This window comes from Cydia strobilella, chromosome 12 (genome assembly GCF_947568885.1).
Source record: "Cydia strobilella chromosome 12, ilCydStro3.1, whole genome shotgun sequence".
In the NCBI taxonomy this organism is placed as follows: Eukaryota; Metazoa; Arthropoda; class Insecta; order Lepidoptera; family Tortricidae; genus Cydia; species Cydia strobilella.
Window position 1 is genome coordinate 8,530,071 of NC_086052.1, and position 15,114 is coordinate 8,545,184.

Sequence of the window (15,114 nt, forward strand, 5' to 3'; positions counted from 1 at the left end):
AGTCGCATGACTGGCTTACGTTGCTCTTATCTATAATAATTAAATAACAAATATTAGTTTTAGTATTCTGCGAAAGTGAATTTCGAATACACGAAAGCCCGAGTTAACGGGACGGACATTTGCATATCGTGTATCGAACACTTTGTCATTGAATTACATAATACGGCACTGTCGAGCGGAGTACCTAATCATCTCTTTTCCCTCAGGAACTCCGTCAAGGATCGGCGTTGTACCCCGTCTCGTTTCTACTCCGGTATGAATTCGTGGATGTGAGCGAGCAAGGGCAGCCGTTGGTCGATTCTCAGTCAGCCTGCGACAGAATTTTCAAATCCGCTCAGACTTATTCGGGAAGATTTCAATCTCCGAGAGCTATTTTCTATTACGGGCGAGGCGGTGCACAGAATCTCACTTGTATCTTAAGGTAATTTAAATATTAATAACAAATAATATTAACACGTATACGTACACGTAACACAGAACATAATATATTTACATAAAATTTTGTTTACAGATTTGAAGCAAAGCCCGGAGAAAGAATACAATTAACCTTTACTAGTAGTTACTTCGGGAACAAACAATGTAGTACATACAAAGACTCCCGGGCAGGCCGCTGGAAATGTGATAGGCCTGCGAAAAGAATAATTGGAGGCGAAGGCTTCGCTCAGATTATTATTACCGAATATCCTTGGGAAGGAGTGCCTATTCAAAGGGATTGTCTGTGTACAAATCGATCTGAACCCTTAACTATTCATACTTTGACTGCTCCAGTTGTAGAAATCAACTTTACTGTGACAATGATGAATATCACAGAAGATTACGACGATTTTACTTTTGAGGGTGAATACAAATTTATTCCTAGTGGACCTGGCGATGAAACAGTATGTTCATCTGGCTGGGGGGAAAGAAAGTTAAGAGGAAGCAGTGGAGAAATAAGATTATTCGATAAAAGACAAACTCCATCAGCGCCAGAAATAGTTGGGGATAGGCACGTTATATCAGAAAGTGTCAGAGCAGAAGTATCATGTGTTCATAGGCCTTGGCTAATAGAACCAGGTGGAGATGAAGTGACTCCTATACAAGGGAGATATTTATACGTAAAAGTACCAGGGTTTGAGGTGACGACAGCCAAGTCATTTTGTCGTACTCCTAATAGACTTTATATTTATGAGGCCCGAGACACTTCGCAACCGCGCGAAGTGTGTCCCGATGGGCCGAACTTCATTGAAATGTTTTCACCTGGATGGAAGTCAGCTCAAACGCCTTTGGAAACATCGCTGAAACCACATGCCCGAAGCTATGTTATTGATTTTCTGCAACATGAGCCAGCAGATTATTCAATTAAATGGATAGAGGTCATGAAACAGCCATTATTCGAGCACGATCCCGATTCAAATATTATGCCTAGTTCTGTCACATTGGATTGCCGATACAAGTATGTATAAAATATTCTACCAATCTTTGTATTTTAGTTTTACTACGTTTATATGGTAATTATTATAAAACTTTTCTATTCTTTGCAGCTGTCCCGAGCTCAACGCTTGCATTCCTTCAACTTTATGGTGCGATGGTAGTCCTCACTGTCCATCAGGGTACGACGAAGATGATTCAAACTGTTCATTCCGCATATCCTTGCCGCCACCGTACATAGCCGCGGCCGCCGGCGTCGGTCTTCTGCTTTGTGCTATCACAGTAGCATTATGTGCATGCCGGAGGCGTCGAAGAAAAGACAAAGAGTTTAAAGCTCGGTTAGACGGCGCGTTGCCTCCAGAAGAAAGACCTTACGATCGCGCTAAAACCAACGGCGTTCCTGAAGCTACGCGGCAATACGCGACAGTGCAGAAATACGCGACTATAGATAAGTATAGCTTGAGTCAAAAGTATTGTGCGGGGTTGAACGACGCGAGATATTATGACGAGGTAGCACAACGGGATAAGCTTGCAGATACAAGGTACGCTAGTTTAGGTCGCGCCGGGCGAGGCATGCGTGTCGACAACGCGAGAGGCGACGGCGGCACGGGCTCGAGGCGGGCCATGCCCGATCTGGGGTATCCCGATCTCAAGGATGGCTTTTGTTGACCCTCTCCGGATCTAATAGAAACTACTGTATAGTACGAATACCAGATTTTGTTTAGAAAATAATTGTGTTTGTGTAAAATTAGAGTGAAGACTGATTTTACATTTTGGCCAAAGTGCCTCTTTAATACTTGGCGAAACTTTAAAGAAATTTGATCACTAGTACTATTGGAATCCCCTAAAACAAGATACTGTTTTTTTTACATTTATGACAGGTAATCTATTTGTATAGTTCTAGTGATGTAATGATATTAATAAAGTGTAAATAATCCGTGTAATAAACTGATTGCCATAACATTGTGTTACTTAGCCGACATGTTTCACATGTCAGTTATATAGTAGTAATAATTAATCGTGCAATAGAATTAATAAATAAATTTCACTAGAATTCCTGAAATCTTAAAAACTGTTATTTATTTTAATTTGAACATCATATAGAATTGTATACCCAAATAACATATCTAAATGTATATAAAAAGCTTGACAATACAATTTTAAGATACAATTTAAACACTGTATTGTATGGAAAAGTAACTAGGCATGTCAGAGAAAAATGAGTGAAAGAATATCGTGTGTAAAATAACAAAAAAGTAATTTGATATTTAACATGGAACATTCTAAAATATAATCACGTCATAACTTTTTACCTTGAACCGAGATAACGTTCATCATTTGAAAATGTCATTATTCTCTGTTTGACCCTCTAACGTTAAACAATTTTTGACAATCTTTTGTTTCAGTATTATAGTTTTTGGAATAGTAATTTTAAATTTTCTTTTCCTATCTCCAAAAAAAGGAAATTGTAAGTCTGTAAAAACTTTTCAATACTTGAGTAAATATACAGATATTTTATTTTTCTCCTTTTTAAAAATAATTTTATAGTTAAACTATGATTGGGGTACTTTGTGCAGAATTTTGTTTTAGAATAAAACTCGAATGGTTAATATCTCTAAATGCATTCCAAGTACCTTTTACCATTAACCATTACATAAAAAAACAGGATATGGCAAAAACACAAGAAAAGTCGATAAAGTAACCCCAGTCTAGGATATTTAAATAGGACCTGCAGAGCTTACTCAATAGCAGAATCAAATGCAATCCATACAAATGAATGTTACCTTTCGTTATACACTTATGGGTTAAATAAGCATAGAGCCAACGACTATCAATAAGTCAATATCTTTCAGATTATTATTTTGTGAATATCTTCGCTGCGTGAATGCAAATAAGCTTTAGAACTCGTGTATAGTAAATAATGATCACTTTTTATTGCTTTTATTAAATCATTTTGGCTTGATGAAACAAAATCGTTAATTTACGAAACTTTTGATTTAGTGCCACACCCACCACAAAATAAATAATAGTACTTTGTACAGAAGGTTCGCAAGCCCGAGCAGGCGTCTATTCAGTAGCGGTGCGCGGCAACTACTACTGCTAGACACCAAAATTGGTGTTAGCCGCATGTACTTGTAGCGACACGGCGAAATCGCGGAGTGAGCCACGCCTGGACACACAAAGGCTGTATTTTATGTCCAGTATTTTTTAAACTGCTATTATTCTCTCCCTGCCGGGGTTTTCCCGAGGGGCTACAGTATGGGGTTCTTCAAAAAAGGAGTGTACAGGTTTTTAAAGGGTCGGCAACGCGCGTGTAATATCTCCGGTGTTGCAGGCGTTCATAGGCTACGGTAACTGCTTACCATCAGGCGGGCCGTATGCTTGATTGCCACCGACGTGGTATAAAAAAAAAAAAAAAAATCCGTTATCATTTATTACGGCCATTGTTTGAACAGAAAATAAATGTTACTAACTCATACACAAGAATTGTTACTCAGATATTTGGATAGCATCACAGAAGTGACTGTGTTGTTACTGTAATAAATAAAATATAAAATGAAATGTGATATAGAATGTAAAAATGTTAGTTAAGCGTTCACAAACTGTATAACTTAATGTTAAGATAAATATTTTCCAGTGTACAATATAGTGGTAAAATTAAGTACCTATAACAAAACAATTGTGAATAAATTATCGACTAAGATTTTTAAAAGTCTGTACTTACTTCACGGTAAAAGGAAAATTAAAGTCATTTCTAAAAATTACAAGAAAGGTTTTTTTTAAATACCTGGCCTTATATATATATTACGCCTGAATTAGAGTAAAAGAGAAAGGTGCCCGCAATTGGTTTTGTTATAAAAATACAGAAAGATAAACTGTAAATTTATTGCGTTTTCATTATGGATAATGAAATAATATTTTAAAAAAGGGAGTAAGTTTACTAAATTATCAGCAAGTAAAATATTTAAGTTCAATATTTGTTCGATATCAATTATTTATATTACACTCACTACCTTTTTCATAGAACAAGTCTTAGCATATCAAAATAATGTAGGTACTAATTAATTGTCAAAGAATCTGTGAAAATTTTAAAGCCTTGGTAATAAAACACAAAAGAGAATAAGTTATGGAAAAAAAAAGTTTGTTCATGACAATGACATATTTTTATTTAGTACACAAAAAATGGGGGTCATTAAACTGCCGGCAGAGGGGTGGAATACACCCACCGACGAAACCTCATATTTGTACATTGTGTTTTACCACAATATTATCTTTATTTCGCTTGACAAAAGGTAGGTTTTACATTAGCTGAAAAAGTGAGATACGAGATTAGTGAAATATTAAATTTTTATTTTTCTTTCTCGCGTACCTATATTAAGGCACCATAGGAAAAGCCACAGTTGAATAATGGATATACCATTTAGCGATTATATGGAGATATATTATGCAGTAAGTACGAATACAATTTAAATAGACACTTACGTAGTGATGCAAACGGAGTTTCGTTCTCATTTTAAAACAACGGGTTGGATTGTAATGAAACTTTGCACATACAATGACATGAAGTATATCTAGGTCTGTAATTAGTTTATATAGCTCTGGTATATAAAACAAACGAAATATAACAAAAATAAGTTTCGTATGAAAAACTTAAATTCACTGTATTTTTTTAACTACAAGTATTGTATCTGAACCTACATAAATTAATTACAGACCTAGATATACCTTATTATATTGTAAGTACAAAGTTTCAGAGCAATCTAGCTAGTCGTTTTAAAATGAGAGCGTAACTACGTTTGTATGAAGAACCGAGTTAGCGCTCTTAATGGATTTTCGTAAATGTTATCGCTCTGGACTGAAATTAATTTTTAGGCATTTGTAAGGCATGACATGATTTCTTAATATCCATTCCCTCAATAAAACAGCTTCCGGGGTCCTAGATATCCCGGTTTCGATTCCCAACTAGTAGTGCGGGTTGGAAATCCTTGGATGCAGTTTTTCATTTCTGAGACCGAATATCTCCAAGATTTCTTATACTTAGGTGGTTTCTGTTTTCCCCTTACCACACACCGTTTGGATTACTCACAATATACTATGCCTTTTCTTATATATTGCAGGCTGGAGTGAAACCTTATCCTTTGAATAAAGGTTTATTTGTACAGTAGCTGACTAAATAATCCTTGTTCAGATTTCTCTGCAAGATCGAATTAGAAATATGAACATCAGCAAAGGAGTAAAGGTTACTAAGAAAGTTGCCAAAATAGAAGCCGAAATAGAAGAAGTAGTAGGTGGGGCACATTTCACATAGAATAGATTTCGCTGAGGCCGAAGGTTCTTAAGTTCAACCGTTAATTGAGAGACGGAGAAAGAGAAGACCTTCCACAAGGTAGACCAATGCTCTGGTCAAAATTTCAGATAACCATTGAATAAGAGGAGTGCAGAGGTCCTAGGATTTTTTCTAACAGACGACGTTTTAAAGCAGATGTTATAATAACGATAGAACTATAAAGCAGGTATAACGCTGAATGGCTAAGGATATTTGTTGGACCAGGTAAGATCCAGCACGGGAGTCACAGCCTCTGTCCCTCAACCGACGCCCGATCTCCCTGACCAGCTTTTTGGCCTCGGCGCACCATGGCCCAGCCGTTTCGACAACAACCGGAATGAAGTCATACACTGGTCCAAGGTTGGCGTATTTGCTGTGTTTGACCTTAGCAGCGGCCTCAGCCGCTGCACCTGCCTTTTTAATTGTGTGGCCGACATGAGAGGCAACGTGCACACACATGTGACATCCCACAGCAGACTCCGGCCTTTTGCCCACGTGGCAACGCAGCTGGCATATTTGGAACATTTGGGCCAGGTAGGGAACAGTTCGGGACTTAAAAGGAAATTTTTGACGGGACTAGTTTGTTATTATTACGTTTTTATATACTAAGTGTAATGTAAGTTTAGGTTTACTAGGTTAGTTTTAATTTTATAATATTGTAATTTTATTTATTATAATACATTTTATTGAAATATAATAGATATATTTAATTTTTTAATATTTGTTTAAGTAATATTCAAGTAAAAGGTATGAAATTGTTATCACATTTCTGTATCTTTCCTGATAATGTTTCTCTCAAGCTACGAAGGCAAAGCTTTAATTAGTTCATCGTATAATTCGGTTTGGGCCGTGGACGTTACGCGTTAAGTTGACAGGCTAATGCGCCCTGAGTATAATCTCATTATTTGACAACACCTACCAATTAGCGTAGGTACGTGACCAGCCGGTACATGTTATGCATATTAGTGGTAGTAAACCGTCGCATAATCAGTTCAATAACAACTAAGTATTTTGAACGTTCTAAACTCTCGTGAAATCAGAAATTCCTATCTTCATCATCATAATATCTGAATAAGTCGAACATGCGCAATGACAAATTTTATATAGTAGAGAATGAAGTTTCAAAACAATACAAATAATTTTAACCTTTTTTACCTAGTTAAAAAACATATAGCCTTACTTTGATATTAGAAACGAATCGCACTATGATTTCACATGATACATTTTTTTTCTAATATTTGCCAGTGCCATCAAATTGATGGATTTGATAGACACGATACGGATTCCGGGCTTAATCGACTGAGTGCACGTTCATAGCTATCTATTGATTGACGTCGGCGACAGAATATTATATCTTTAGTGGGGCATAAGTAATTAAGGTTATTTATTAGGCATAAATGAATGACCTACTACGTAATAACATGTTAGTATCTAGACACGAACCATTTCGAGCTACTTTTGACCCCTTTACAACTTGAAACCTATTAAACCTACACATATGAAATTTGGCACATCTTTTCAAGCCCCTCAGTTTGTCTAGAATACAAAATTTCATAAACGTAGCTCAAACAGTTATTCAAAAATTTACGTTTAAAACCGGCATTTTTGTGACTGATTGACTTATAGATCAAAAACCTAACCTACTTCCAGATAACCTAGAAACTTGATATTTGGCTTCAAGGTAGACTATTAGGTGTACAAAGAAGAAAAATCTGAAATCTGAAAATTATTGATAATTTGATTATAATAAAAATATATTGATAATTCTTAGATTAATTAAGGCTTATAGACCAAAAACCTAAGCCACTTCTGGATGACCTAGAAACTTGATATTTGGCACCAACGTAGACTAGGCGTATATGTTACCGGCAACTTGATAAGTCCGGTCACTATGAATAATGACCGGTCTGTATGCATGCCCGCATCAAATGGGTAATGTAATTAAAACTGAATGATTAATCACTTTGACCGGTCAGTATGGATAATGACCACCCTACCTTGGGCAATGTGATAAAACAGATGAGCTGTAGTGTAGGTTTAGTTTAATTAAATAAAATAAATAAAAATATATATTTATTTTTGTTTAGGTAAGAAAGAACTGCAACCCCGCACATAAAGGATCTACTTACAGAAACGTAGGTTTAGGTTAAGTTGAAACTGCAACCCCACACAGAAATAAACTGCTTCCACCACGGCGCGACCGAATTTATCATATTGCCCGGCTAGAAAGTAGGGAAGTATTCATACTGCCCGGTCCAATTGATTTAATTCAAGCCATCTGAAACCTTGATTTATTGATGACCACGGGTCGTCGGGCATTATTAATATGGAGCTGCCAAAGTAATAAATTTATCACTTTAGCCGACGCTCTTGGGCAATATTCATAATGACCGGTCATTGTTTATACTGCCGGTTAATCAAGTTGCCCGTAACGTATACAAAGGAAAAAATCGGACACCTGAAATTTTTTGATAATTGATCGAAAGTAAGCGAGAGGGTTTTCTTTCCAGCCTGGGCAAAACTCCTTTCGTACCTATCTCCAGATGTTCTCATCTAGAGGTCGCATTTTACAAATTATGAATACTATTATTTAATTTTCAGTATGTAAGTAACGGAACGTTGTATTATATTTGTATCAGGGGTCGGAAACCGGTATTTGCTCCATACAAAAATACCGGTATTATTACGTTCTTTTGTTTATAATTTCATTTTTAATGGGACGTTTTAATAATGCAAAATTGTTTCTTAAATACATGATTCAGTCCTACGTAATTAGCATAAAATAATTCAAAATATTGGGCTATCTCGGGGTTTTTTAAAAATACCGGTTCCGAGCCCTGATTTTATAGATATTTTTTCATTTATATCTTCTTTCTAACAAGAACCTATAGGTAACATGTATATTTCATCACGTACACATATGTACATGCGTTGTTGTTGCAAATTACAAATGAGTTAAATGACCATCAATAACGCTTGCCTGTTCTGTATATTTCTTCCCCAAGAAAAATACCTAATATCACTCAGTATAAAAATGATGTTTTAAGATAGTATATTATATATACTGGATTTTTTGCAAATGTTTACAAATTATATATAAATTATGCCTCAAAGAAGCTTCGAGGCATATTTTTTATACACAGTACTGTTTGGTGACAGGCGCTTTTGTCCGAGACATTCAGAGTAATTTTATTCTCTGTAGCCTTTGTGGAAAAAATATTGGCCTTACTTTTACGCAGCGTGAAAAAAAAAGTTGTGTATTATATTTAAATAATTGGCTTAATTGTCAAGAGAGAAATAATAGCAATATTTTATAAAACCGTGCAATTTTTAGTGGCTTTGATTCCGTAGTTTTGCTATTACTCTTGGCAATTATGCGGTAGATTTGAGCTACTTGCTCGTATATAATAAAATACTCAATTTTATTTTAAATAGTATATTATATTTTAAATAGTAACTATGTAAGATGTAGACCTGGCAAGTCTAGATTTGTACAAAACTTTAAAAATTAATGAAAAAAATTGATTCGACAAAAAACTAATATTTTGTCTAAAAATTTCACGATAATCGGCTAACGTGTGGTATGTAGACCTACTCGGATAGTAATTTCTTGTTATCAACTTGTTATGGATATGGTCATTCAGTCGTTAACACTTAAATTTCTGGTTGAAAAAATTGCAACATTGACAGCTGACATCAGATCATATCCATAACAAATTGATATCAAGTAAGTACTATCCTGTAGAAGAGAACAGCCGGACAGACAACAATTCGAAAGCATTTTTGTACAAGTTTAACGGAGTTTTCGCGTTCGCTCGGTAAATTAAAAAAAAAATTTTTGGTTTTTTACTTTAAAGATGTTGAAGCGGTATGCGAAAATCAGACCTTCATCATTGACTTATATATTACACAGCTCGTAAACCACACCAGCTCGTAAAGTTTTTCTATATTTATCAAATACTGATGAGAAAGTTGCATTTTATTCACAAGAGTAGTAAAGTAAGTTGACGCATATTTTGAGGTAGTTCCTCAATTTGGCTGGTAGAATTGACTATTAAACGATGATTTTGAATGATAAATATTGAATAGTGTTTTTTTTTCGATTTGTAATGTTATGCAGTTAGTAGTTAGGTCGCGTTGGTGTGGTGAATATTGTCGTGTTTCACTCGGCAGCAAAGTTTGTTTAACCCTCGTGCCGTAAAACCCTCGCAACGCTCAATATTCCACTTTTTGAAACACTCGCTACGCCCGTGGTTCAATTTGGGAAACTTTCGCTTGCTCGGGTATTAAGTAATATTAGTACGAGGGATTAAACAGCAACGTTGCCGCTTTGTATTTAAAACGAATAACCAGATGTATTTAAGACTATTAAGATATAAATAGCCCTATCGGGTTTTGAATTCCGGATCTCCAGGTTTAATAACGAAACTTCCGTTTGACACAGACATATTAGAATCTTCAGCTTTGGGACCTTCAGCTCTGTCGGTCAGGTCACCAACTAGACTAAAGAGGTTAGTTGACAATTATCCAACCAGCAAGTACCCAGTAAGAATGACCCATTGCATGTTCAAAGTTCTTGCATAGATAGAACTGAAAACAAACACCGTCACAATGGAATTCATTGCTACAATACGGCCCAAGCGGAAATTAATGGACCGCATTGCATAAATTCGGTAATGCTTGTAATTAACGCAATATTACGAACGGAATAATACGTTCGTGTCGGAATATTCATTAACCTGAAACATCAAAGGGATGTTGTGCAACTGATCGTGTAAATCGTTTTTAATGCTTTGCATATGGTTCTTTTAACTGCATAATTAATATTATGATTTCTACATATGTCACTTAAAAAATTAACCAATAACCAACAAAGAATTTTTTTTGGGTAGATAGTATTTAAATGCAATTATGGAAAAAGAAATATCCCAAATATCGAATTTAAACTGTCGTGAAAAATACTAACATTAAATAATTACATGGTTTAGACTCACTTATTTTAACATCGAAACATGTCGCGCTAGTGACTAAAACAAGTGTCTGAACCGTGTAATTTTATTATTTAATATCCCAAATGTATTTAGGTAACATTATTTTCATAAAATTTGATTAATATACCTACTGAGCAATAAGCCAAGAGTGATACACTGATTTAAACTTTCACGATTCTTACTCTAGCCAAGAGTGATGTCAATTATATTAAATTTAGTATATAAATTTAGTAAAACTCTAGGACAAAAGCTCCCAACTTTGGTCCAAAATTAACTCAAATACTATCAAAATATTTAGATCAGTACGGTTTCACTCACTCGTGCCTGAAGAAGGACTCCCAAAGAATCCGGAACATGTCGCCAAAAGCGACTAAAAATAATAGTGAGTGAAACCGTACTGATCTAAATACTTTGAAATATGTCTCACGATAGTTTAAGTTCAAATAATATCTTCGTTCAAGTGTGATTGTTATTTGAATGTCGTGGTGTGGTTCTATGGTAAGATATTTTCATAAGTGTAAGAAAAATCTCATACAAAATCAAAAATAATATTTATATTTATTCATGTACCTGCTATTGTTGCAGTACTGGACTGCAGTTAGGTGGTCTTACGGCAGTGTATTTAAGATTAATTAAAGTTAAAGAAGAAACTTCTAAAGAAAAATAATCCCCATATTTACCCGACAGTGCAACGCAAAGGAAGAGAGCACAACGAGGGTGTGGAGTGTTAGGGTCGGCAACTCGCATGTAACTCCTCTGGAGTTGCAGGTGTACATAGGCTACGGAGACGGAGACTGCTTAACATCAGGCGGGCCGTATGCTTATTTGCCACCGACGCAGTATAAAAATGTATATATATTTAAATCGATTTTTCTTATTTATTTTACGAGTGTGTAGGCTATGAACGTACGAAATATAAAATATGGTATCAATTTGACGTAACCGAAAAAAAATTAAATCGACATACTACGAGTATATCAAGGGTGGTATCAATTTGTAGGAATTTGTTTCATCGATAGGTTTCATTAATCGCTTTAAATTTTGAATGACCATTGAGATTTATAGATAACGATTTACAGTCCAGCTATCGCTGTCGGGTTTATTTTATTTTAATTTTGTTTACGCATATATCTAGTAGTTCGTACTCTAGTTAATGCTTTTAACTAAACAAATTATCCAAAAATGTGTACAAAAACAAGGTCAGATTTGAGCATTATCTGAAAGCCATCACATTTCTTATTGGCGCAGTCAGGCAGGATCGTCCTAGCAGCTCTTTCGCCAACAAGAAGTTATCGGAGCGTTATATGAACTTACAAGTAAATGTGGCATGTGTTTAACCAGGGTCATAATTTCGGCGTTACGACCGTCTACGTGAGAGAGATAAGTCGAAGTTTTTGGGGAGTAAGGTATTCCTGGTTTATCGCAAGCACGTTGGAAGAAATTTTAATAAATGTGGTATATAGTTAACGAAAGATTTATTAGCCCGAGCGGTTCCGTGTTGCGTGCGCTTTGGTCGATTAAATTCATTGATTTATAAATCGATGGTCTTATTACGTCTTTAATATCTTTACCAGGCTTGTCCATTAATGTTAGTGCGTGCTAACGTGAGTTAGAAAGTAAGTACCTAAATTTACTTTTAGGTCTCTTATTGCATTGAACACTAAGTTTTTTATTGCCCTTAAATACCCATTATTCATGTTCTATTTACGTTATTTTATTTTATGCCCTTGTTAATGGTAAACAATTTTGTTTGCTGTGATAAAATATGAACACGTTTATAAGGTTTGTTACGAGGATAAATAAAATTAATCAATTGGTGCCACTAAATATTTCATGAAATTACAAATTAAATTTATCATTAGCAAGTGTAGGCTTAGGAAATCTCATAATAGATAAGTAAAATATGTCAATTAACGTCATAACTTTACTGAAGTAGGATAGAAGAGAAAGTGACATAATTACGTCGTAACTTTTTGGGAGAAGCCCCCATCCAACCGCTGTACTGTCTATAAATAATTCAAATGTAAATCGATTCGTCGCCGAAAAGGGTGAAATAATGATGTCCCTTTCTTCAATCACAAAGGCTACCTTCAAGTACTTTTTTGGGGGTGGATGGATTAATTTACAAATCGTACTCAATTTCTTAATAAATGCATAGGATGAAACACATGTAGAAAAATGTGTGAAAAAGCAAAGGCGGATTTTAAGACAAATTCAAAGTAGGCAATTATTTGATCCATTGGTGAATTGAAGAATAATGTTTTTTGTAAATGTTTAAAAAGTTTTTTTTATTATTCACCTTTTATCTAGTAATATAGTGACTGCTCAACTAGGGAAACAAAACAAATAATTTTAATGAAATGTTTTGATTTGTTTTTTTTTTTTCACCTCGGCCACCGGTGGACTTGCGGCGTGATTCGGGACATGAATTATGGTTGGAGAGCCGGCAGTAAAGTTTCGAACCAACGTGATACCGCGACGAGATGCACAATGGTTTCCCATAAAACTGATGCTAAGTCCGAATTTGATAGTCTGCCACGGCTGAACTAGCCGAAAGTACAAAAAAAATAGCCACTTCCGGTGCGAAAAAGGGGGGGTCATTTAACCCATCTGATACTGCAATAAAAGCTATGGCATCAGTTAGAAATTTACTGGTAGATACAGAAAAGCGAAATCTGCCAGTATGATTCCTGCCGGAAGTGCTTGGCATACGCTCTCAAAGGTGACCATCAGGACCCCTAAATTAACCCATCTGATACCAGCATGAAACCAATTCCAGTCGGTAGATATGAACCTTCTCTTCACGAATATATAAGTCTGCCAGGGCGCTTTCAGCCGAAACACCTTGACATACGAGATTATGTGGCGCAACATCCGTGGTACCCGTATAACCCGTATTTTGGAATTGTACATATTACGGACATTTCAAATACTGCAGGCTTATTAATTTATTACTCTATGCTTATATTTGTATATTATTACGTTATTAATAACACATATTTATAATAAATTAAGTTAAAATAAATTAAATAATGTGATTAATATGATTAATAGTCATTGAATTAGCTATATGAATCGTTTGTCTTTGTCTGTCATTTTGACTTATGTATTTGTAAGAAAAGGATAAAACATAATTTAACTAATTCAGGCTCGTAAAGTTTTACGAATAAGGGGGTATTAGTATTCATAGCTAAATCAGGCTTGTAATGCGACATAAAATGATTTTTGGTGGTTTCTTTTACGCTTGAGGCGTTTTTTCACCTATTTGGTGTATCTAATCACTATCTTATGTAGGGGAGAGAGGGGCAAGACGAGTAAGACGGGGTAGCGGCTTTATATGGCGACACGACTGACCAACCATCAGAATCCCGTTAACGCATGACGATGCGTCGCCATCATAGCAATCAGTTCGCACAGTGACCGGCTAGACAAATGGTGTCGTTAATTATTTATTTGCAAAAAAACTGTTTTTGCCATATTCCTTGTTATTTTTAGGGTTCCGTACCCAAAGGGTAAAAACGGGACCCTATAACTAAGACTCCGCTTTCTGTCTGTCTGTCTGTCCGTCTGTCACCAGGCTGTATCTCATCAACCGTGATAGCTAGACAGATGAAATTTTCACAGATGATGTATTTCTGTTGCCGTTATAACAAACTATAACTAATTGTTTATAACACCTGTATTCATTACCTGTAATGCACAATTGATGAATAAATGATTCTAAAAACATTATAAAATAAATATTTAAGTGGGGTTCCCATACAACAAACGTGACTTTTTTGCCATTTTTTGCGTAATGGTATTATGGTACGGAACCTTACGTGCGCGAGTCCGACTCGCAATTGGCCGGTTTTTGTGTTTTATTTGGTTTGCGTTTGTTTCCTTATTATCACCAGCACATATATACTGTTAATTTATTCCTATGGCCCAGCAATCACGCCAACAGCTAAGGACTTGTTTGGTTTCAAGTACGGTTTATTTTACAAAAAACTTTCGAATTTCATTAGGCACATGGGGCAAGATGGAGTACATCTTGACGGCCGTAGTTTTAAAGTGATAAACTGATGAAGAATCGCGGATTTGAATTTATTTATTCTTCAACATCAACATCAAACATTTATTCAGCAAATAGTATATATGTCAATTTTTACAAACAATAAAATTAACCCAACAAACAATAAAATTAACAAGGGAAGATGGGGTACATGTTAGCTGTAAACACATTTTCTGTCTCTCAGACGACTTAAGAAATAAAAGTAAAACAGTTCGTGAGAAGTTATCAGACGATGGACCCAAAAGCCAAAAATTTAAGTTTTGTTTAGGCCCTAAATATAATATTTATATGAATCATTCTTATCTTGTCCCGTAGGGGTTCCCCATCTTACCATA

General features: G+C 35.4%; 1 protein-coding gene across 1 annotated transcript in view; it reads left to right on the forward strand.

Annotated features, from left to right (window-relative positions):
- Positions 1-2,642, forward strand: part of LOC134746030 (uncharacterized) — a 69,963-nt gene extending 67,321 nt beyond the window's left edge. The window contains exons 11-13 of the mRNA XM_063680239.1: positions 207-421; positions 512-1,432; positions 1,521-2,642. Coding sequence (XP_063536309.1) covers positions 207-421; positions 512-1,432; positions 1,521-2,076 — 1,692 coding nt within the window. The 3' untranslated portion in view covers positions 2,077-2,642. The remainder of the gene's footprint in view (positions 1-206; positions 422-511; positions 1,433-1,520) is intronic.
- Positions 2,643-15,114: the final 12,472 nt, after the last annotated feature.